This window comes from Meles meles, chromosome 8 (genome assembly GCF_922984935.1).
Source record: "Meles meles chromosome 8, mMelMel3.1 paternal haplotype, whole genome shotgun sequence".
Taxonomy (NCBI): domain Eukaryota; kingdom Metazoa; phylum Chordata; class Mammalia; order Carnivora; family Mustelidae; genus Meles; species Meles meles.
This window is the reverse complement of record NC_060073.1, coordinates 61,302,747-61,325,011: the sequence shown is the minus strand read 5'-3', so window position 1 is coordinate 61,325,011 and position 22,265 is coordinate 61,302,747. Positions and strand designations below refer to the sequence as shown.

The following is a 22,265-nucleotide window of genomic DNA, read 5'->3' as shown; positions in this document are numbered from 1 at the left end:
CCATATCCACATATTGTGCCAGGTATTTACCTTGCCACAATGACAAACCACCCAAATGATTATTTATTAAATATTTTTCTTTAAATCAATTCACTTAAAAAGTTAATTTAAAAAATAAACTTTGGAGGTGCCTGGGTGGCTCAGTGGGTTAAAGCCTCTGCCTTCAGCTCAGGTCATGGTCTCAAGGTCTTGGGATCGGGCCCCACGTTGGGCTCTCTGCTCAGTGGGGAGCCTGCTTCCCCCCCCTCTCTGCCTGCCTCTCTGTCTACTTGTGATCTCTCTCTGTCAAAGCAAATAAATAAAATTAAAAAAAAATAAACTTTTTATAGAGCAACTGGAATTCATGTTGCTGATGAGAAAGAAAACAGTACATATATCCACTTTGGAAAACAGTTTGGCAGTTTCCTATAAATGTAAAAATCCACTGCACTTACCATTTGACCCAGCAATTACACAGAGAAATGAAAACTCAGTTCTCACAAAAACCTGTACATGTTTATAGTGGCTTAATTTATAACTGCCAAAAGCTGCTAATAACACAAATGTTCTTCAACCATGGAACAGATAAACAAACATACAATCATTCAATGAAATGCTAATCAGCAACAAAAAGGAACAAACTGCTTGATACAGGCAACAACAGACATGAATCTCAAATACATTATCCTATGTGAGAGCAGTCAGACTCAAAAGGAAAAATACTGTATATTTCCATTTACATCACCTTCTGGAAAAGGCAAAACTATAGGGACAGAAAACAGATCAGGAGTTGTGAGGGACTGGGGGAAAGGGAGGGATTAACTATAAAGGCAGGAGAGAACTTCTTGGGATAATGTAAATGTTCTGTATCTTTAGTATGATGGTATTTACTGCGTGCATTTGTGAAAACTCAGAAAATTGTTCACTAAAAGGGTGAATTGTACTAAATGTAAATTATATCTCAATAAGCCTGACTTTATACTGCTATTATAAATGGAAGACCCCGGGGTGCCCGGGTGTCTCAGTGGGTTGAGCCTTTGCCTTCGGCTCAGGTCATGATCTCGGGGTCCTGGGGTTGAGCCCTGCATTGGGCTCTCTGCACGGCAGCTTCCCCCACCACCCCGCCTTCCTCTCTGCCCACTTGTGATTTCTCTCTCTGTGTGTCAAATAAATAAATAAAATCTCTTTAAATAAATAAATAAATAAATGGAAGACCAGAGGCTCCTGGGAGGCTCAGTCATAAGCATCTACCCAGAGTCCTGGGATCAAGCCTCGCCTTGGGCTCCCTGCTCTTCAGGAAGCCTACTTCTCCCTCTCTTGATCCCTGCGCTTGTGTTCCCTCTCTGGTGCTCTCTCTCCCCATCAAATAAATAAATAAATAAAATGCTTAAAAATAAATAAGTAAAAGAAAATAAATGGAAGACCAGTATCAGCTGCCATCAAGAGAAACTTTTTTTTTTAAGTACAATGGGGGAGCGCCTGGGTGGCTCAGTGGGTTAAGCCTCTGCCTTCGGCTCAGGTCATGATCTCAGGGTCCTGGGATCGAGCTCCGCATTGGGCTCTCTGCTCAGCGGGGAGCCTGTTTCCCCCTCTCTCTCTGCCTGCCTCTCTGCCTACTTGTGATCTCTCTGTCTGTCAAATAAATAAAATAAATAAAATCTTAAAAAATAATAATAAAAGTACAATGGGGTGCCTGGATGGCTCAGTTGGTAGAACACATGACTCTTGATCTCAGGGTTGTGAGTTCAAGCCCCACTTTGGGCCTAGAGCTTACTTAAAAAAAAAAAAGAAGTATAATGAAAAGAAAACAAAATAATGTTGTAAAATTCTAGCTAGATACTATGCTAGCCAAAGACTCTGAGTCTAAGGCCCCTTCTCCATTATGAAGATCAGGAAGTGCTAGAGTGGTGTTAAGGACATACCAGATCCACACACAAGAATTTCTCCTTGACATAATTAGGTTGAATGAGAGTTAAAAGGGAAGAAATTTCTCACCATGTGACTTAATGTTATTTAAAGTAAACTACAGTGTATCCCACACTTTCTGAAACATGGAGATAAGATATGTAAAGTGCTTGGCCTGGAGTAGATAGCCAGTAAGTGTTAGTTCTCCTCCCCTGCAGTTTTCCAACAAATCCAAAGAGCAAATGAGAAGCAAAGTAGGCAAAGAAACCCTAAATTAATGGGGAGATATGCCTTGTTAATGGACCATGGGAATCAAAATCAGTGTCAATTCTCTTCTAATTGACCTACAGATCCACCATAATCACAATAAGATTCCACCAATTTTCTTTATGTAGAAATCAACAAACTAATTCTAAAATTTTTATAGAAAGCCAAAGGATCTAGAATAGCCAAAATAATTTTGAAAAAAAAAAGAACAAAGATAGTTTCAGTAATCAAGCTACAGTAATCAAGACAAAATGGTATTGGTATAAGTTAGATACATAAATCACCGTAATAGAATGGAGTCCAGAAATAGACCCACATATGCATGGATAACTGACTTTCAAAAAGTGCTAAGACAATGCGATAAAGATAGAAAATCTTTTTAACAAATGGTGTTGGAACAACTGGATATTTAAATGAAGGGAAAAAAAAAAAGAACTTTGACCCATATCTTACACCATATACAAAAAAAAAAAACAAAAACAAAACTAACTAAAAATGGATCATGAACCTAAATTTAATAGTTAAAACTAAAGAACATATAGAAGAAAACACAGGAGAATATCTTTGTGATCTTGAGTTAGACAAAGTTGTCTTAGATATAATACCAAAAGCATGAATGATAAAAGAAAAAATTTATAAACTCACCTTCAACAAACTTAAAAAAAGTCTGCCCTCCAAAGAAAGGACTCAGCTAAGAAGATGACAAGATAAGTCAAAGACAGGGAGAAAATATTTGCAAAACACATACTGTAAAAAAAAAAAAAACAAAAAAAAAACCACCTGGTATCCAAAAATAGAAAAAGAATTTCCATAATTCAATAATAAGAAAACAAACAACCCGATTTTAAAAATGGACAAAAGAGTTGGACATGTCCTCAAAGCAGATATACAGGAGGCAAATAAGCATATGAAAAGATGTTCAAAATCATTATGTACTAGGGAAATGAAGATCAAAAACTATGAGATCTATAAGAATAGCTTTAGAAAAAAAACCGATGATATCAAATGCTGACCAGGAAAAGGAATTACTGTAACTCACACATTGTTGGTGGGAAAATGAAATGATGCAGCCACTTTGGAAAACAGATGTTGGTTTTTCATAAAGTTAAACATACAGTCACCATACAACCCTCAAATCCCAGGCTTAGGCAGCTATCCAGGAGAAAAGACATACGCCCCACAAAACATACAAGAAGATGCTTATGACAGCTTTATTCATAATCACCAATACACTGGAAGCAATGCAAATGTACATCAACTGATGAGTGGATAAGGCAATTAAGGTCTACCACTTAATGGAATACTACTCGGCAATAAAAGATTTCCAAAAACATGGAAGAATCTTAAACACGTTATGCAAAGTGAAAGAGGCCAGGGGTGCCTGGGTGGCTCAGTGGGTTAAAGCCTCTGCCCTTGGCTCCAGTCATGATCCCAGGGTCCTGGGATCGAGCACCACATCGGGCTCTCTGCTCAGCGGGGAGCCTGCTTCCTCCTCTCTCTCTGCCTGCCTCTTTGCCTACTTGTGATCTCTGTCTGTCAAATAAATAAAATCTTAAAAAAAAAAAAAGAAAATACACTGATTAACATGCAAACAGAAGGGAAAGTTATATTAAAAAAAAAAGAAAGAGGCCAGACACAAAAAGCTACACATTGCATGATTTCATTTACATGATGATCTGGAGATTTAAGACAACAGGACAGAAAAGCAATTGTTGGTTGCCAGGGCTATGACTACACCTGGGCACCAGGGAAATTTGGGGATTAATGGAACTGTTCTGTATTCTGATTGTGCTACACTATATTCCTAAAAAGGGTGAATTTTACTAAATGTCAATTATGTTTCAAAACCTCACTTATGTACAAATATACAACTTAAATATATTTATACGTAAATATATATAGAATATATATTCATAAATATATATTTATAAATTTCAATAATCAAGTATACAATCAATATATTGAGTAATCAATATATAAAAATATATATTTATGAATATATATTTATGCAAATATACTCATTTACATACAAAATTTATATATAAAACTACAAAGCAGAGCATGCTACTCACACCAAGACTATCCCATGCAAAGGCCTCCTTCATACCTTTCCTCAACTTTAATGGATAGATGGTTGCAGAGGTTGTGAACATATTGGGCATAACTCTCCACCACAGCCATGTCGTATGCAGTCAGGTGAATGTTTAAAACACCATATTCATAATCTGTCCCCAAATTAATGGGTCTCACTTCCACTTTTGCCCTCTTCTTCTTGGGCTGAACAGAAAACAAGAGGAGAAAAGGAGATAGAAAAAAAAAAAAAGAATTACACAAGAAATTCTAATCATCGCATCTTGATATCAAAGAAATTAATTTTTCAAATAAATTTGTCCACCATTTTTCTCTTAGGTTACCTTACCTTCAATCTGAAGTTCCCTTGGGAAGGAATGAGTAGCTTCCCTGGCCAGTCTGGGCTATGACATCAGCCAACGAAAGGAGAGGGAATATTGCTGGCATTACTTTAACACAAATACAAGTGACTACCTTCTGCAATTAACTTGTTATGAGACTCACCCCCTTCCCTGGTCCTCAGCTTCCCAATTTTCAAATTGGTGGAGTTATGCCAGATAATAGATTTTTAACTAGAACCCATTGAGGGATTTCAAGTGGTCTATCAACCCCAAAATTTATATGCAAAATTTTACATGCATGCATATTTTTCTGAAAGAATTCTTAGCTTTAATCAGTATCTTAAAGAAATCAATTGCAAGGAAACTCAGCATTAGATATCTTCCAGCCCTCCTAGCTTTGAAATTCTGCAATCATTTAGTCTTCCTTTTAAGAATTGAGAAGTAGGGCGCCTGGGTGGCTCAGTCAGTTAAGCGTCTGCCTTCAGCTCAGGTCATGATCCTGGGGTCCTGGGATGGAGCCCCATGTCAGGCTCCCTGCACAGCAGAGAACCTCCTTCTCCCTCTGCCTGCTGCTCCCCCTGCTTGTGCTTTTCCCTCTCTCTCTGACAAATAAATAAAATCTTAAAAAAAAAAATTGAAAGGTAGAGGGAATACACATGAATAATTTTATATAGAAATCACCTCTAGACCTTGAACAAAAATCTTTATATTGGCCAAAGATTAGAGTTGTAACCGGTGATCCAGCTTATCCATTCCATGTTTTGAAAGTTCCAGTAATTATTTTTGCAATGAATACAGACACTACATAGTACTTTGGCATTACCTGCTTTTAAAAAAATAAAGTGTTTGGTTCACTTGGTGAACTATTCATCAAAAAAAAAAAAAGAATTGAGAGGTAGATGGAGCACATGGGTGGCACCGTCAGTTGAGCATCTAACTCTTTGATTTTGGTTCAGGTCCTGATCTAAGCATCATGAGACCGAACCCTGCACTGGACTCTGTGCTCAGTGCACCCTGCTTGGGTTTCTCTCTTCCTCTTCCTCTGCCCCTCCCTCCCACCCCACCCCCTCTGCACATGCAAGCTCCCCCTCTATCTCTCTCTCTCAGATTAAAAAAAAATTAAAAAAGAATGGAGAGATAGACAAATTATTTCTACTTTACCTTTTTGTATTACTTTACTATGTATCAACCTGTGCGGTGCTCAGTAAAAAGTTAAAATGAAGCCTGGGAAAATAGATACTTAACCCAACATAGATCAGGATCAGGAAAGTTCCTCAACTGGAAATAATCTAACCTAAATTCCATTTAGAGGAGGGACTTGTTAAATAAATCATGGGACATCCATACAGTAGTACATTATGCAGCTCTAAGAAGGAATAAGGCATTTCTTTATATATTACTGTATGGAAAGGAAAAGCAAACTGTAGAATAACATGTTCAGAATACTGCCATACATATTAAAAAAAGGGTGTGTATGTATAATTATACACATATTTATCTGCTTGCATATCCAAAAAATACGTCTGGAAGGATGCACAAAATACTAATACCATTGGGAGCTTGTGAGGGAACTGGATAGCTCAGACATACAAGTAGGAGGGAGATTTTTTAACTATGTCCCTTCTATATTTAAAAAAAAATTAATACTGTGAATCTTTTGTCAGTTCAAAACGAGAATCTTAAAATCTACTATTTTAAAATTTTTTTAAAAGATTTTATTTATTTATTTATTTGACAGACAAAGATCACAAGTAGGCAGAGAGGAGGAAGCAGGCTCCCCACTGAGCAGAGAGCCCGATGCGGGGCTCGATCCCAGGACCTTGAGATCATGACCTGAGCCGAAGGCAGCGGCTTAACCCACTGAGCCAACCAGGCGCCCCTATTTTTTAATTTTTTAAAGATTTTTAAAAAGATTTTATTTATTTATTTGAGAGAGAGAGAGAGAGAGCAGGGGGTTGGCAAAGTAGCAGAGGTAGAGGGAGAAGCTGGCTCCCCACTGAGCAGGGCTCAATCCCAGGACTTGAAATCATGAAATCATGACCTGAGCGAAAGGGAGATGCTTAACCAACCAAGCCACGCAGGCACCCCTATTTTTAAAATATTTTTTTAAATTAAAAAAAAAAGATTTACTTATTTATTTGAGAGAGAGAATGTGTGTGCATGTTGGTGGGGGGAGAGGTAAAAAGAGAGAATCTTCCACCAGATTCCCCTGTGAGCGTGGAGCCTGATGCAGGACTCGTTCTCACAACCCATGAGATCATGATCGGAGCCGAAACCAAGAGTCAGATGCTTAACTGAGCCACCCAGGCGTTCTTCTCTATTCTTTTTTGAAGATTTTATTTTTAAGTAATTTCTATACCCAAAGTAGGGCTCAAATTTACAACCCAGAGATCAAGAGTCACATGCTCTACCAACTGAGCCAGCCAGGTGCCCCAAAAATCTAGTACGTTCTTAAAAATTTTTTAGTTGTGGCACCCAGGTGGCTCAGTCGTTAAGCATCTGCCTTAAGCTCAGGTCACGATCCCAGGGTCGTAGGATGGAGTCCCAATTGGGCTCCCTGTTCAGTGGGAAGCCTGCTTCTCCCTTTCCCACTCCCCTTGCTTCTCCCTTTCCCACTCTCCCTGCTTGTGTTTCCTCTCTCGCTGTGTCTCTCTCTATCAAATACATAAATAAAATCTTTAAAAAAAATTTTTAGTGAAAATTTTATTGCAATATAATATTCATACTGAAAAAATGCATATATAAGTACACAGCTCAGTGAATTTTCACAAAGTGAAAATACTGGTATCATAAGCATCCTGAATAAGAAATAGACCACTATCTGCATCCCAAAACTCCTGCCCCCAAACTGATAACCACTATTCTTACTTCTAAAAACCCTTTGCCTGTTTTTAGAATTCATGAAAATGGAATGATACATTATGTTCTCTTTTATGTCTGGTTTCTTTCATTCATTATATTTGTAAGATTCATCATGTACTAACTGAAACAACAGTTCTTTCCTTCTCATTCCTCTAGCAGTCTATTGTATGAATATGCAACAATTTATTCTTTTTTATAACCAATGGAAATTTGGGTTGTTTCTAGTGTGGGACCATAACAAATTGTACTGCTACCCATGGTCTTGTAGGTGTGTTTCAGTGAACACGTGTATGCATTTCTATTGGGGATATACCTAGAATCTGAACTACTGACTTAGAGAGTATGCATATGTTCATCTTTAAGAAGTACTCTAAAACAGTTTTACAAAGATGTTTCCAATTTAGTATCCCACGAGAATTAATGAGAGTTCTACATGCTCTACATTCTTGCCAAAACAAAACTTAGTGTAGTCAGGTTTTCTGGTTTTAGCCATCCTGGTTGGTAGGAAGTGATAGTGAATTTGGGTTGTTTTTTTTTAAATATTTTATTTATTTATTTGACAGAGAGAGATCACAAGTAGATAGAGAGGCAGGCAGAGAGAGAGAGAGGGAAGCAGGCTCCCTGCTGAGCAGAGAGCCTGATGCGGGACTCGATCCCAGGACCCTGAGATCATGACCTGAGCCAAAGGCAGCGGCTTAACCCACTGAGCCACCCAGGCGCCCTGAATTTGGGTTTTAAATTGCAGTTCCTTTAAGTCTATTGAGCCTGAACACCTTTCCATTTGGATACTCTCTTTTGCAACCTGCCTACTCAAGTATTTTTTTAAAAGATTTTATTTATCTGACAGAGAGACAGAGAGAGCACAAGCAGTGGGAGTGGGAGAGAGAGAAGCAGGCTCCCTGCTGAGCAGAGAGCCGGATGCGGGACTCGATCCCAGGACTCTGGGATCACGACCTGAGCCAAAGGCAGAGGCTTTAACCCACTGAGCCACCCAGGCATCCCTACAATCCACTTTTAAGTGATGTTTGTGTATGATGTGAAACAGAAGTCAAGAACATTTTTATTCACATGATCATCCAGTCCAGCTGACATAGCGCCACTGCACGGTAGCGTCACCTTTGTCATATAAGTGCCCACGGGTATGTGGATCAGTTTCTGCACTCTTTATTCTGTTCCTTTAGGCTGTTTGTCTATCTTTGAGCTAAAACCACATCTCCTACTTATTGGAGACTTATAAGTCTTGCTATTCGGTAGAAATAGTTCTTTTAAGAAAATGGGCAAAAAACTCTATTTCTATTTATTTCTTTCAAGATTTTTTTTACTTATTTATTTGACAGAGAGAGAATGAGCACAAGTAGGGGGAGCGGCAAACAGAGGGAGAGGGAAAGCAGGATCCCAGCAGAGCATTGAGCCTGGTGTAGGGCTTGATCCCAGTACCCTGGGGATCATGACCTGAGCTGAAGGCAGACGCTTAACTGACTGAGCCACCCAGTGCCCCAAAACTCTCTATCTCTTAAGTCACTCCTATTTAATAGCCAACAGCCTAGTGGTTGCCACAGAAGAATGTTCCTGCAGAGCCCCTGAAATGGCTCTCTACCATCTCTGCTCCCTAGGTCAGTCGAAGATAGCAGAGGCCCAATCTAGGGGAGCAGAGGGAAGACCAAGAAATGGTCCTTTTCACAAGACTGGTGACAGACCTGATCTCACAGAGATGTTCTGAGAACTGAACAAAACACTATGTAAAGTGGTTTATACAATCCATGTCACATAATTCAATATTCTATATATTAGCTTTTTTGGCTATTTTCATTTTTTTAAAGAAACATGTTCTTTTTAAAAAAGATTTTATTTATTTATTTGACAGAGAGAGAGGGCACAAACAGGGGGAGTAGCAGGCAGAGGGAGAGGGAGAAATAGGTTCCCAGCCGAGCAGGGAGTCTGACACGGGGTCCAACCCCAGGATCCTGAGATCACCACCTGAGCCAAAGGCAGATGCCCAACTGACTGAACCACCCAGGCACCCCTATGCTATTTTCATTTTTATGTTCCTATCTAGCACAGGGACTGGCAAAAAGAAAACATGCAATGAATTGCAACTTTAGAATTTTAGAACTGGACAGCATTGAGAGATTATTTTGTCCCAGTTCTTCATCTTTGCTGGGGAAGAATATAAAGCCCAGAAAGATTTAATATGTCCCCCAGAGTGACACAGCCAGTCAAGACAGATCCTAGGAACTAAAACCCAGACCTTCTAACCCCCAGTGCAGGGATTTTTCCACTGTAGCCTCTGCATTGCTAAACTTTTTATAGTCTTTATAGTTTCTGGATTTCTTATCTTTATGTTAGAGATCTTACCCACTCCTCTATTATGTAATATAGCATCTTACAGCTTCTCATTTCTAAAGTTCTTTACAGTGGTGGCCATCCCAGGGTCCTAGACTTTGCCACGAGTGAGAACCCAGGCTTTAGAGACCAACCATCAAAGAACAGGAGTTTGGTTCTCTCTTTTTCAGAGCCTACCACGCTCGTAGCCAAATGCAGTGATCCAGACTTTTCATCAAGACATTCAGCACTGCAGTCAGAGCTGTGAAGAATGCTAACACTGGAATGCAATGGGGAACTGCTAAAATTTTCCAGCAGAGAGGGGAGGAGCTTTTCTAAAGCCTTTAGGAGGCTTTTATAACCAAGGAAAATGCCAGGGCTCTTCAAAGGTGTTGCTTTAGGGAAACAAAACAAAACAAAAAAAGCTAATTCCAGTATCCCTCTTGGCATCTAACTTGCTCTTCTGTGTTGGCCTAGATATGCCTGGACCTCTCCACATTATCAGGAGCTCATTGTAACATTATGTTTCGGTTCTGAGCCAGGGTCAGCATACCTAGCAAGGGCTTGACTGCATTTAAGTCACCAGTTCCTATAATTTTGCCTGTACAAGCTTTCTCATATCTGTCCCCTCCTTTTTATCCCTACTGCCTGAGTTCACGCCCTTATAACCACCATGGGGAGTTACTAAAGATATCTGTGCAAAGCATGCATATGATTAGAGTCATGTTTGGGGAAGGCCACCCTGACTGCACATGGAGGAGAGTCAAGCAGGAAAGGAAGGGAAGCTAGGAGAAAGGTAGCAGGGACGATGGACTACTGTCCACCATCAAACTTTGGCACTCCTGTGACTGACCTGAATTCAGTGTGTGACAGCCCGGGGCAGCCATTCTTAGATACCTGTAGGACTGTACTATGATCACCCAAATAGGCCATGGGATAAATCACTAAACCATTTTTGTAAAGAAATGTCCATATTATTATCCATACTTTACAGAGAGAAAACGGAGGTCCTCTGAAAGCACATTACTTGCCCAGGGTTACTTGGAAACTTTGCTGGAAAAGAGCAAAAAAAAAGAGATCAGACTCATAGGCCACTATAACAGCAAGGGCTCCTAGAGATAATACAGTCTCTCCTTTCCCTCCTTAATTTTATCTAAGGGGAAAGTTGAGATCCAGAAGGGGGAAATGACTTGTTTACAGTCATAGCAGTAAGGAAATGGCAAAGGTAACCACTTTATGTCTAGCCATGGCTGGAAGCTGGGTCTGTGGCCCCAAGCCCAGGCTCTCTCCTCTAGATTCTGTAGAAGTGATAGTGTCTGCCTATCACTATTGGTGGCATTTTTCACAGCGGGAAAAATGGGATGGAACAGTGTCATCCTAATCTGCAAGTAAAAAGGCAGATACACCTGCAGCATATTTGGCTTCCAGAAATTCTGGTGATGAAAATTTTAAAATTGACACCTAGGAACCAAATGGTGACGGTACTCTGAACAGTCCATAATGAGCTATGAGGTGCACAGAAATCAAGTGACTGTGTTTATAACTCAATGTGGCACACTCAGGAGACAGCACCAGACAGAAGGCCTGGCCCTGACTGGGATGACCAAGAGGCACAGCCTGGTACCGCACAAAGCACTGTACTTGGAAGTCAAAGAAAAGCCGGACTTAAAGCCTATCTGCTTAGTCACTGGATGACACTGAATGACCTCTCTATGAGTCAGTTTCTTCCCCTAGAACACCTAATGTTCTTATAAAGCTTGAAATAGTAAACTTATGTGAAATGGAAAAAGCATAGACATCAGATGGATTCTGACCATCCTTGGTTCAAATGCTAGCTCTGGAAATTACTAGCCATTTGGGCAAGTCATTGAATCTCTCTGAGTCTTAGAGTCCTCAAACAGGGTCTTTAATAACTAGGATATCTGAGGATTAAATAAAAATATACCATTTATAATACTATAAAAGGAATAATGCCTTTTTTTTACTTTCTTTTTTTATTACTTTTTTTTAAAAAATATTTTATTTATTTATTTGACAGAGACAGATTACAAGTAGATAGAGAGGCAGGCAGAGAGAGAGAGAGAGAGAGGGAAGCAGGCTCCCTGCCGAGCAGAGAGCCCGATGCGGGACTTGATCCCAGGACCCTGAGATCATGACCTGAGCCGAAGGCAGCGGCTTAACCCACTGAGCCACCCAGGCGCCCCTTTATTACGTTTTTTAATTTCAATTCCAGTAGAGTTACCACACAGTAATATATTAGTTAGAGGTATGTATAATAGAATGATTCAACAATCTAAACATTACTTAGTGCTCACTGTGCTAAGTGAACTATAATACTTTAAAATGGAATAATGCTTTTAAAGCCTAGCACATAGTAGTTATGAAATCTGGTATATAGAAGTCACTCAATAAATGGTATCTTTAAAAAAGGTTGAGTAATGTACACAAATAGGACATCAGTATTAGTATAAATTGGAGATAATCATGTTCTTGGTATTCTATTGGCATGCTTTATAGATGAAACATTTATGCAAAGTGCTGATTCAACCACTCAGGAAAGACACCAAAGAAACAGTCCCAGGCCTTGAGGAATTCACAGTTCAGAGGGAAAGAGAGGAGACACATATGAAAGAACAAATCTCAATTTAATCATAAAGAGCAGCCCACCTCCCAAGGCAAGCTCAACACAAGCCACCTTGCTGCACCATGCTGATTAACTCTCCAGGGGGAAACCAAGAGCAATGACCTCGGGTGGGTACAGTTGAAAGGGCAGTTAGCAGAGACACTTATGAGTAGAGTCGTTACTTAATAAATGGTATCTTTTAGAAAGGGTTGATCTACACCTGCCTACTTCTCAGGTTTCGTGGTCCCTCATCCCCTAGTACCCACTTTAAACTCCAGGATTAAAAAACTCCTAAAAAGGGGCTCCTGGGTGGCTCAGTGGGTTAAGGCCTCTGCCTTCAGCTCAGGTCATGATCCCAAGGTCTTGGAATCGAGCCCCGCATCGGGCTCTCTGCTCAGTGGGGAGCCTGCTTCCTCCTCTCTCTCTTTCTCTGCCTCTCTGCCTACTTGTGACCTCTGTCTGTCAAATAAATAAACAAAATCTTAAAAAAAAAAAAAACAAAACAAAAAAACAACTCCTAAAAGTTTCTCAAATGCATCTCCAGGGTCGGTGTCTCCCTACCTCACCCAGAAGGCTCCTCCTCCTTGCAGAGCCTCTGACGATTCACCCCACAGGTATAATGTGAGCAACTCCTATTTATTTTTAAGACTCAGCTCATACTCATCCCAGAAGCCTTCCCTAATTTCTCAGGCTGAGTTAGGTACTACTTTCCGTGTTCCCATAGCAAATCCTCCCCCGATACACCACTCTCAATCACACGTACTCATTTACTCGACAAATACTGACTGCTAGTGATGAGCAAGAGCAGGACTAGGATCAGGGACAGAATAGGAAAGAAGACAGCCATTGTCTCTGCTCACTAATGCTTACAGTTCATCAGGAAAGGCATATACAGAACAAGTAATTATAAGGAGATGCATGTTTTGAGGGAGGAAGGTAGAATGTTATGGAATATCGTGAAAAAACAGACTAACGCTCTCACTGTCATCATCACCACCTACCGGCTCTATGTTTCAGACACTGTGCTAAGCTCTTAAAATTCGCTTATTTAATTTACTTCTCAAAACAACACTGGGAAATATAATTCCTATATAAAGCCAAGGAAACTGTGGCTTGGAAAAGTTAAGGAAGGTACCTAAGGACACACACCTAGTAATCATCAGGGGTGAATCTTTAATTCAGGTGTGCCTAATTCCAAAACATTTCTCTTAACCTCTGTCTTTCCTTTTAAGGAAAGTATGCGGAGCCTGCCAGTATCCTCAATATCTACTCCCCCTTTCTCCTTTAATAACATAACTGCTGGAAGACAACTATGGATGGCAAACTTTATTCATTAAAAAATCATTAAAGAAATCAAAATAAAAAAAAATAACAGAACTGCTGTATTTTAGCTGGGTATATAACCATTCATAATAAAAATTACATTTCCCAAACAATCTTGCAGCTAGTATGGTTATGTGACTAAGTTCTGGCCAATGAGATAAGAGCTTACACACACTATTTTCCCTTTCTCCATCCTGCTTGATGGCATGTGGACATAATGGCTGAAGCGGGAACAGCCATCTCAAAACTGAGATAGAAGCAGTATGATAAGTGTGGCAAAGCCGAAAGTTGGAATATGTACTTACACTTTTATGTGGAAGAGAAATGAGCTTCTATCTTGTTTATGCCCCTTGTTTAAGTGGTTCTCCATATGATGGCAGCCAAACTACCATCTCAATTCCTTTACGAAGGTACTGCATTTCATTCATTTCTCTATGTCTCCACATTAAATGTTGAGTTGAACTGAACTGAACTCTGGTTCTGGTTCCATCTTCACCAGATACATGTCAGAAAGAAATCATTTATGCCCCTCAATCATTTTCCTTTTCTACCCTGTCTATCTGACAGAATAGTTGGTGAATCAAATGGCATCGTTTTCCAATTTGCTGGCTGCAAAGGGCCTAAGAAAAATGTTTCTCTTTGTGAAACACCACAAATTCCTTATCCATATACTCTTATCATATGCAAGAATGACCTTACTAGCAGAAAACATGGTTATATTACATAAATGGAGTTCTCTACATCTCAAAAACTATGAATATATATCTGAGTCTCTCTGTTAATATTTGTTTTCATCAAGTAAAAGTGATGGGAGAAAAACTTGAAATTTAGAAAAGTCGATCCATGAATTTAATAACTTTCTAAAATGTGGAAGATTGCCCTTAATACACCTGCGGCGAGGCAAGGCTCTAGGATCACCAATGTTCCAAGGGCATATTGCTTGAGAGACACCGAAATCATGGATGTGAAGGCACTCTGAAAATGAAAAGGGATCACTGCTGTTATTCATATCAAACATGACTCCCTCTAAAACTCTGACGTGGTTGTAACTCAGCAGGACAGGCAAGGCAGAATGAGACTGGTGGACTGGAGATGAGGGCACTCTAATGGCACAGGCTGAGTAAGGTCATCACAGGAATCATTCTCTGTATCTGGAAAAGTTCTGGGAAACTCTTGCATGTTCTTTACAGCCCCAATGGTTCCCAGTGTACCCCAAGCAGCTGGATACTTTGAAGGCCAGTTCACTTTACATATTCAGTGTATGAATGCAGGCACCATTTAGGAAATGTTTGTTGAGGTGACCTCCAAAACACCTTCACTGACACTTTCAGGGAGAATTGCTTCCTTAACTTTGTTCTCTTGATATTTAGTTCATCCCCCTAGTACAGCACTTACCACATGTAGTTAGTTACATTCTTGAGCACTATCTTTCCTGGCCCGCTGTATGCGTTTGGTAGGAAAAGACTGTGTCCCACTCACCTGAGCATCATCTGTGCTCACACAGTGCCTGGCATATAGTAGATGCTCAATAATGGTTCTTCTTTTCAATGAGTTACAGAAGGAAGACTTGAGGAAAAACGTGGATGCTAATTTAAAACAACTCTTCCCTAAATCAGTCCTATAACCCATGTCTAGCCCTATAGTTACTGCACTGGCAAAGACCCATCTTTCTGTTCCCAGGAAGCTGGGGCTGTCACCATAAAGTGATTCTGATCTGCTGATTTTTCTGGGAATGATGCCACAGTCTCCTCACAGACTTGTGGCTGTGGGAGCTAATCTATGGGTGTTACAACAAACTAAATAGGTGTCATAAATGACAGACACCTCCTCTGTGTCAACAGTGCAAACTGTTTCCAAGAGAAAAGACATCTCAACTCTTAGGGAGCCATTCTATAAAGAGGCCTACATTACAAAAGATACATATTACTCTCTTCCCCCTGGGTCCTAGAAAATAGAACATAGGACAATTATTATAAACTGACAGCAATTTATATTGTGTCCATTCCATCCTCCCACATCCTCCTCTTGGCAATTTTGCTTCTTGGATTGTTATTACCCCAAGACTGAAGGCAGGACAACAGCAGAGGGCAAGTAAGTGGTCTTGGGAGAAATAACCTGGTACTCTACAAAAATGAAGGACTACACATTTATTTCTAAGAAATAAAAATCACTCCAAACAATCTGAAGGCTTTTAAATTCCACAGAGTGGGGTGCCTGGGTGGCTCAGTTGGTTAAGCGGCTCAGGTCATGATCCCCAGGGTCCAGGGATCGAGGCCCTCCTCTGGAATCCCCGATCAGCAGAGAGCCTGCTTCTCCCTCTCCCTCTGCCTGCCACTCTGCCTACTTGTGCTCTCTACCTCTCTGTGAAATAAGTAAATAAAATCTTAAAAAAAAAAAAAAGATTTAAAATAAATAAATAAATTCAACAGAATGATTCAGGGTCCTTGAGGAAATAATGAGGTCTATACATTGAGACACAGTGCTAGGTCTAGAGATGAGCTCTGAAGCATGATCCCTCACTGCCACAGTCAAGCTGGGTCATTACAGCATGTAAGATTACACCAGCAGAAATGGGACAAGGTCTGGACACTTGGTGCATGAGAATTAACTTGTCTTAGGGATGTGGGGCTCAAGAGAGAAAAAAACGGAATCTGGGAGCTTCTTTTTTTTCTAGGATCTATGCTTAGGGAGAGAAAGGGGGCCTTCTAGCCTTTCTAGTCCAGTTCCCCAATAGGGGAGAAGAAACAGGGACCTGGATAGAGCCTCTGCAAGCTGGCAGATGAGAACTTTCATGTATTTACCATGCAGGAAGCAAGGAGCCTGCAGCAGCTTTCACTACTATCTGGCTAGCCACCCAGGGACAACAAATGACATCAGAGAAAAGCCTACAACCCTAATCAAAGAGAGCATCCCTCCCTTCAAGCAACCAAGGTCATCTGGAGCCAGCTGTTTGCAAAGAGTGGGCTGTGTTTGCCAGCTCTGATTTACAAAATCTTGGGGCAGCTCTAGTAAGCACATATCAGTTCAGCTCAATCAATATTTACTGTCCTCAACTTGATGCCAGGCCCTCTGCTGCAAACTGAGGAGAAAGAGCTAGAATGGGGAAATGGTCATCAAACAGACCATTCAAACAGAGGTCATATACAGAGGAAGCACAAGGAACTCTAGGAGCTATGGTAGGACAAGTAATCCAGTGCTGGGAATCCAGGAAGTTTTCTCAGAAGGGGAGGTTCATTTTCCCCCTCCTCATCCTGCTTCCTCACTACAAGTTAAAAGTTGAGGATGCATTAGCCAAGTGAAAAGAGGAAGAAGATATTCCAAGAAGACAGAACAGCCTTGAAAGAGTATATGTTTCATAGAGAAGCTTGTGAGGCCTTGAAACAGTGTGATGATTCGGATAAAAACCAAGAGTCTCAATGCAGTTAGAGCATTATGCTCTAACTCCCCAGATGGGAGAAGAAACTAGGGAAAAACTCATCCATCCCTGAGATAGGAGAAGAAACTAGGGAGAAATATAAGGACAGATGGCATTAATATGGCATTAAGATTCCTTTTATACCAAACTACAGAGTGGGTCAGAGCATGGCAGATGCAGAAAATTATCTTTTAAGATGGAGGATCCCTAGACACCTGGGTGGCTTAGTCAGTTGAGCATCTGTCTTTGGCTCAGGTCATGATCCCAGGGTCCTGAGATTGAGTTTCGCATCAGGCTCCTTCCTCAGAGGGGAGCCTGCTTGTCCCTCTGTATGTGTGCTTGCTCTCTCTCTCTGATAAATAAATAAAATAAATCTTTAAAAATAAAATAAAAATAAATAAAAGATGGAGGATCCCAAGAAATTAACAAAAAACAAAGAACACACACCCAAACAAAATGAAGTTTATTTCCTACTAATTTATATGGGACTTTTAGAAGAGGGATATCACAAAATAAAACATCTCCAACAACTACTCTAAGGTGTCACAACTCAGAAAGGGTGTAAATCACTCCTTCTTTTGAATTTTAATAGCACTTTGTATCTTCCTTTTAGCACCTGTCACTTTCTGCTGAAGAGTGTAATTATCTGTGTCTTACCTCTAATAATTTACCAGCTGTCTGAGCATGAACCAGATCTTGTTCATTCATCCTCTAAAATTTTATTACAACCCACCCTGAATAGACAAGGCACCCTCAAAAATGCCCACCATATAATAGACGTTTGATAAATGTTTCAGAGCATCACAGAATTACATGATATCAGAGCTGAAAGACTCTTTTTTTTTTTTTTGAGCTGAAAGACTCTTAAAGATATTCTAATTCAGGGACGCCTGGGTGGCTCAGTTGTTAAGCATCTGCCTTCAGTTCAGGTCATAAGCCCAGCATCAGGTTCCCTGCTTGGTGGGAAGCCTGCTTCTCTCTCTCCCACTCCCCCTGCTTGTGTTCCTGCTCTCGCTCTCTCTCTGTCAAACAAATAAAATCTTAAAAAACAAAACAAAAAGATATTCTAATCCAGTTTCTCAGCCTTTATGAAGACTTTGATAAAAGTTATGGACTCTCTTTCCAGAAAAAAATTACACATATAAAACATTTTACAGGGCATCTGGATGGCTCAGTGGGTTAAGCCTCTGCCTTCAGCTCAGGTCATGATCTCAGGGTCCTGGGATCGAGCCCCACAGCGGGCTCTCTGCTCAGCAGGGAGCCTGCTTCCTCCTTCTCTCTCTCTGCCTGCCTCTCTGCCTACTTGTGATCTCTCTCTGTCAAATAAATAAATAAAATCTTTAAAAAAAATTTTTACATATAATTTCAGGGCCCACAATGTCCAGAGGGTTAAGGTTAATTATCCAAAGCCATGACAATGTAATAAGTGGCATAACTAAGCCTACAAACTTCCTAGTTCCCAATTCAGTCCTCTTCCCACTACAAACTACAAACGAACAATTTTAATTGGGCTATTTCCTGCCGGGAGGCTGCCTAAATTTAAGCCTCAGATGTGGCAATGATCCTCTCATGAAATTCCCTGCTATAAGGAGGATGCTCAGGAGAACATGGCAAGCTTAGAGACTTCTTCTTCTTCTTTTTTTTTTTTTTTAAGATTTGGTTTATTTATTTGACAGAGAGAGACACAGCAAGAGAGGGAACACAAGGGGCACCTGGGTGGCTTAGTCAGTGAGCATCTGCCTTCGGCTCAGGTCATGATCCCAGGGTCCTGGGATGGGGGCCCACATCAGGCTCCCTGCTCGACGGGAAGTCTGCTTCTCCCTCTCCTGCTCCCCCTGCTTGTGCTCCCTCTCTAGCTGTGTCTCTCTCTGTCAAATAAATAAATGGAATCTTAAAAAAAAAAGAGAGAGAGAGAGGGAACACAAGCAAGGGAGTGGGAGAGGGAGAAAAGGGTGGTGGGAAATGATCATGGTTACGTAGAACATTACAATAAACCAAAGAGGAAAAAGTGATGTTGACATCTCCCTAGGTAGAAAAGCAAAATGTTTCTTAACTGTACTGTTTACAGGAAGTGACAGAATCTGACTCAAAACCAGACTTTCTGACTTTCAGGCTGGTGTTGTGTCCACCTCACTGCAAAACCCTCTGCACATGCCCAGAAATCTAACCACAGAAGCAATCCTGCAGCTCTAGGAGTCCTAAGAAATGGGCTAAATAATCTTAACATGCTTAGAACTAACTCCCAGTTATCACTAATAATGGATGCAAGGAACATAAACATCTTTTAAATCTTCAAATACTGTAAAACTATTTGGCTGAAAATACCAATCTGCCTCTACTTGCCACAAACCATTCATTCAACTTAAGTGAATATATCATTTATTGTGAGGTCCATGCTGAAATAAGTACTAAGAAGGTGTTTATTAAAGCACTACAAGTAATAAAACCAAATCATTGGCTTTTCACTGCGATAACCTGGTGTAGGGACAAGATTGAGAGCTCGTAGAAACAAAATAGTTCACTACAGATAATTTTAAAATGAAATAACTGGAGAGGACTAAAGGGGGACCCCAATATTATCTACCTCCAATGTTATCCACCCTGTGCAGGTCTTTGCAAAAGCTGCACACTATTCTCTTCTAAAGGACCCTTGCTCCCTTTACCTCCTGTGGTTTCACTAGGTGCTTGTATCTTCCAATGCCATGGGTAGGCCTTGTCTTGTAGTGCCGACTGGTACTCAGCAGAATGCCTCCTAAATGACAGAAAATAAGACAAACCTGTTTCAAAGCTCCTGTAGGGCAGATCATCACACATGAGGAGACAAATTCTCTACCATAAGACTGGGAATATGTGGGATAGCAGGCCCCTTGCTGGTTTAAAGAGCCAGGAGCTATTTCTTGATCCTGGGCTGACTCTCAGTTTACCCTCTTTTTCTCTCCATTTGGGCCCTGGACTATATCCACTCCCCACTACCTATCTTCCTTTGAGAAATTCTCTCTTCGTATAGCCACTGGTGGTAAGAGGACAAAATACATTCTTATAGTGTTCTGGTTTTCACTTGTTCCTCCAATGCCAATAATCCTTTTGAAGTTTTCTAATGTGGATCACACAGAGAAAGAGATGAGTGGCAAATACAACCAGGTACGAGGAGGACCACAGATTTCCACAGTTTTATAAGCCATCTATTGGACTTATCTGTGCTAATAAGGGAAAACCTCCAGCACACACTGCAACCTCCAACACCTCCACACAAATAACAATAAAAACAAAAACCCAAGGTACAGAACAGTGTGTTTGTATACTACTACCAAGTATAAACTAGGATCTCCAGATACACATTTATTGTGGTATGCCCAGACATGCACCACTTGGACCCACCTCCAAGGAGGGACTTTAATCTTCATTATTGTTATCCTTGTTTACAAATAAAGACACTATAGCTCGACACATGGAAAGATGCTCAACATCACTCATCATCAGGGAAATGCAAATCAAAACCACAATGAGGTATCACCTCACACCTGTCAGAATGGATAAAATCAAAAACAGCAAGTGTTGGCGAGGATGTGAAAAAAAAAGGAACCCTTGCGCACCGTTGGTGGGAATGCAAACTGACGCAGCCACTGTGGAAAGTAGAATGGAGGTTCCTCAAAAAGCTAAAAATACAACTCTCTGGGGCGCCTGGGTGGCTCAGTTAAATGTCTGCCTTCGGCTGAGGTCATGACCCTAGGGTCCCGGGATCAAGTCCCACATTTGGCTCCCTGTTCAACGGGGAGTCTGCTTCTCCCTCTCCTGCTCCTCCTGCTTATGTTCTCCCTCTCGCTATCTCTCTCTGTCAAATAAATAAATAAAATCTTAAAAAAAAAATAGAACTACTTTATGATCCAGTAACCGCAGTGCTGGGTATCTACCTCAAAAATATAAAAACACTAATTCAAAGGGATACATGCACCCCTATATTTATAGCAGCATTATTTACAACAGCCAAATTATGGAAACAGCCCAAGTGTCCATCAAATAATGAATGGATAAAGGACATGTGGTGTATATACATATATGTATACACATATACACAACAGAGTATTATTCAGCCATGAAAAAAATGAAATTCTGCCATTTGAAACAACATGGATGGATCTAGGGAGCATAATGCTAAGTGAAGTCAGTCAGTCAGAGAAAAATACCACATGATTTCACTCATATAAGGAATTTAAGAAACAAAACAAATGAGCAAAGATAAAAGAGAGAGAGAGAGAGAGAAACCAAGAAACAGACTCTTAACTATAGAGAACAAACTGATGGTTATCAGAGGGAAGGTGGGTGGGGGGAATGGATTATATAGGTGATGGGAAGAGAACACTTATCATGAGTATGTTAGCTACACTGGAAATAGAATTTAAAACTTAATTAAAAAAAAAAAAAAAGGAGGGGAGCCTGGGTGGCTCAGGTCATGATCCCAGGGTCCTGGGATCAAGCCCAGCATCAGGCTCCCTGCTCAGCGGGAAGCCTGCTTCTCCCTCTTCCACTCTCCCTGCTTGTGTTCCCTCTCTCACTGTGTCTCTCTCTGTCGAATAAATAAATAAAATCTTAAAAAAAAAAAAAAAGGAAACTGTAGCTCAAAAAATATGGTCAAATGGCCAAGGTCATCCAGCAAGTAAAAGGCAGAACTGCAATTTAAACCCAGATCTACCCAGCTGGATGGCTTATGCATGCAGGTGGATTCTCATAACATCTGAATTTCTGGAATATAAAATCTAGCTAGATATGTACTTTCCTAGCTCAGATTTCGGTTCCTCATCTCTGCTCTCCCACTGGAACCAGCCCCATACAGTTCTTCTGTCTCTCTTGCTCATTCTCTACCTTCTGGAGAAGTTATTAGTCCTAGGTTCTGATCCCTTTCGTTCCAGCTCCTATGGTCCTGCCATCATCTTCCCAGAGCCACCATTCTATGGGGAGGCTAAACAGCAAATATTGTGGAGAAGTGAAATATTTCTTTTTTTATTTTTTTTAAATATTTTATTTATTTATTTGACAGAGAGATCACAAGTAGACAGAGAGGCAGGCAGAGAGAGAGAGAGAGGGAAGCAGGCTCCCTGCTGAGCAGAGAGCCCGATGTGGGACTCGATCCCAGGACCCTGAGATCATGACCTGAGCCGAA

General features: G+C 40.6%; 1 protein-coding gene across 1 annotated transcript in view; it reads right to left on the bottom strand.

Annotated features, from left to right (window-relative positions):
• MRPL48 (mitochondrial ribosomal protein L48) overlaps nucleotides 1-22,265 on the bottom strand; it is a 57,081-nt gene that overhangs the window by 10,126 nt on the left and 24,690 nt on the right. Inside the window, exons 4-5 of the mRNA XM_046017743.1 lie at nucleotides 19,771-19,859; nucleotides 4,259-4,428 (exon numbers count right to left, since the gene is read on the bottom strand). Coding sequence (XP_045873699.1) covers nucleotides 4,259-4,428; nucleotides 19,771-19,859 — 259 coding nt within the window. The remainder of the gene's footprint in view (nucleotides 1-4,258; nucleotides 4,429-19,770; nucleotides 19,860-22,265) is intronic.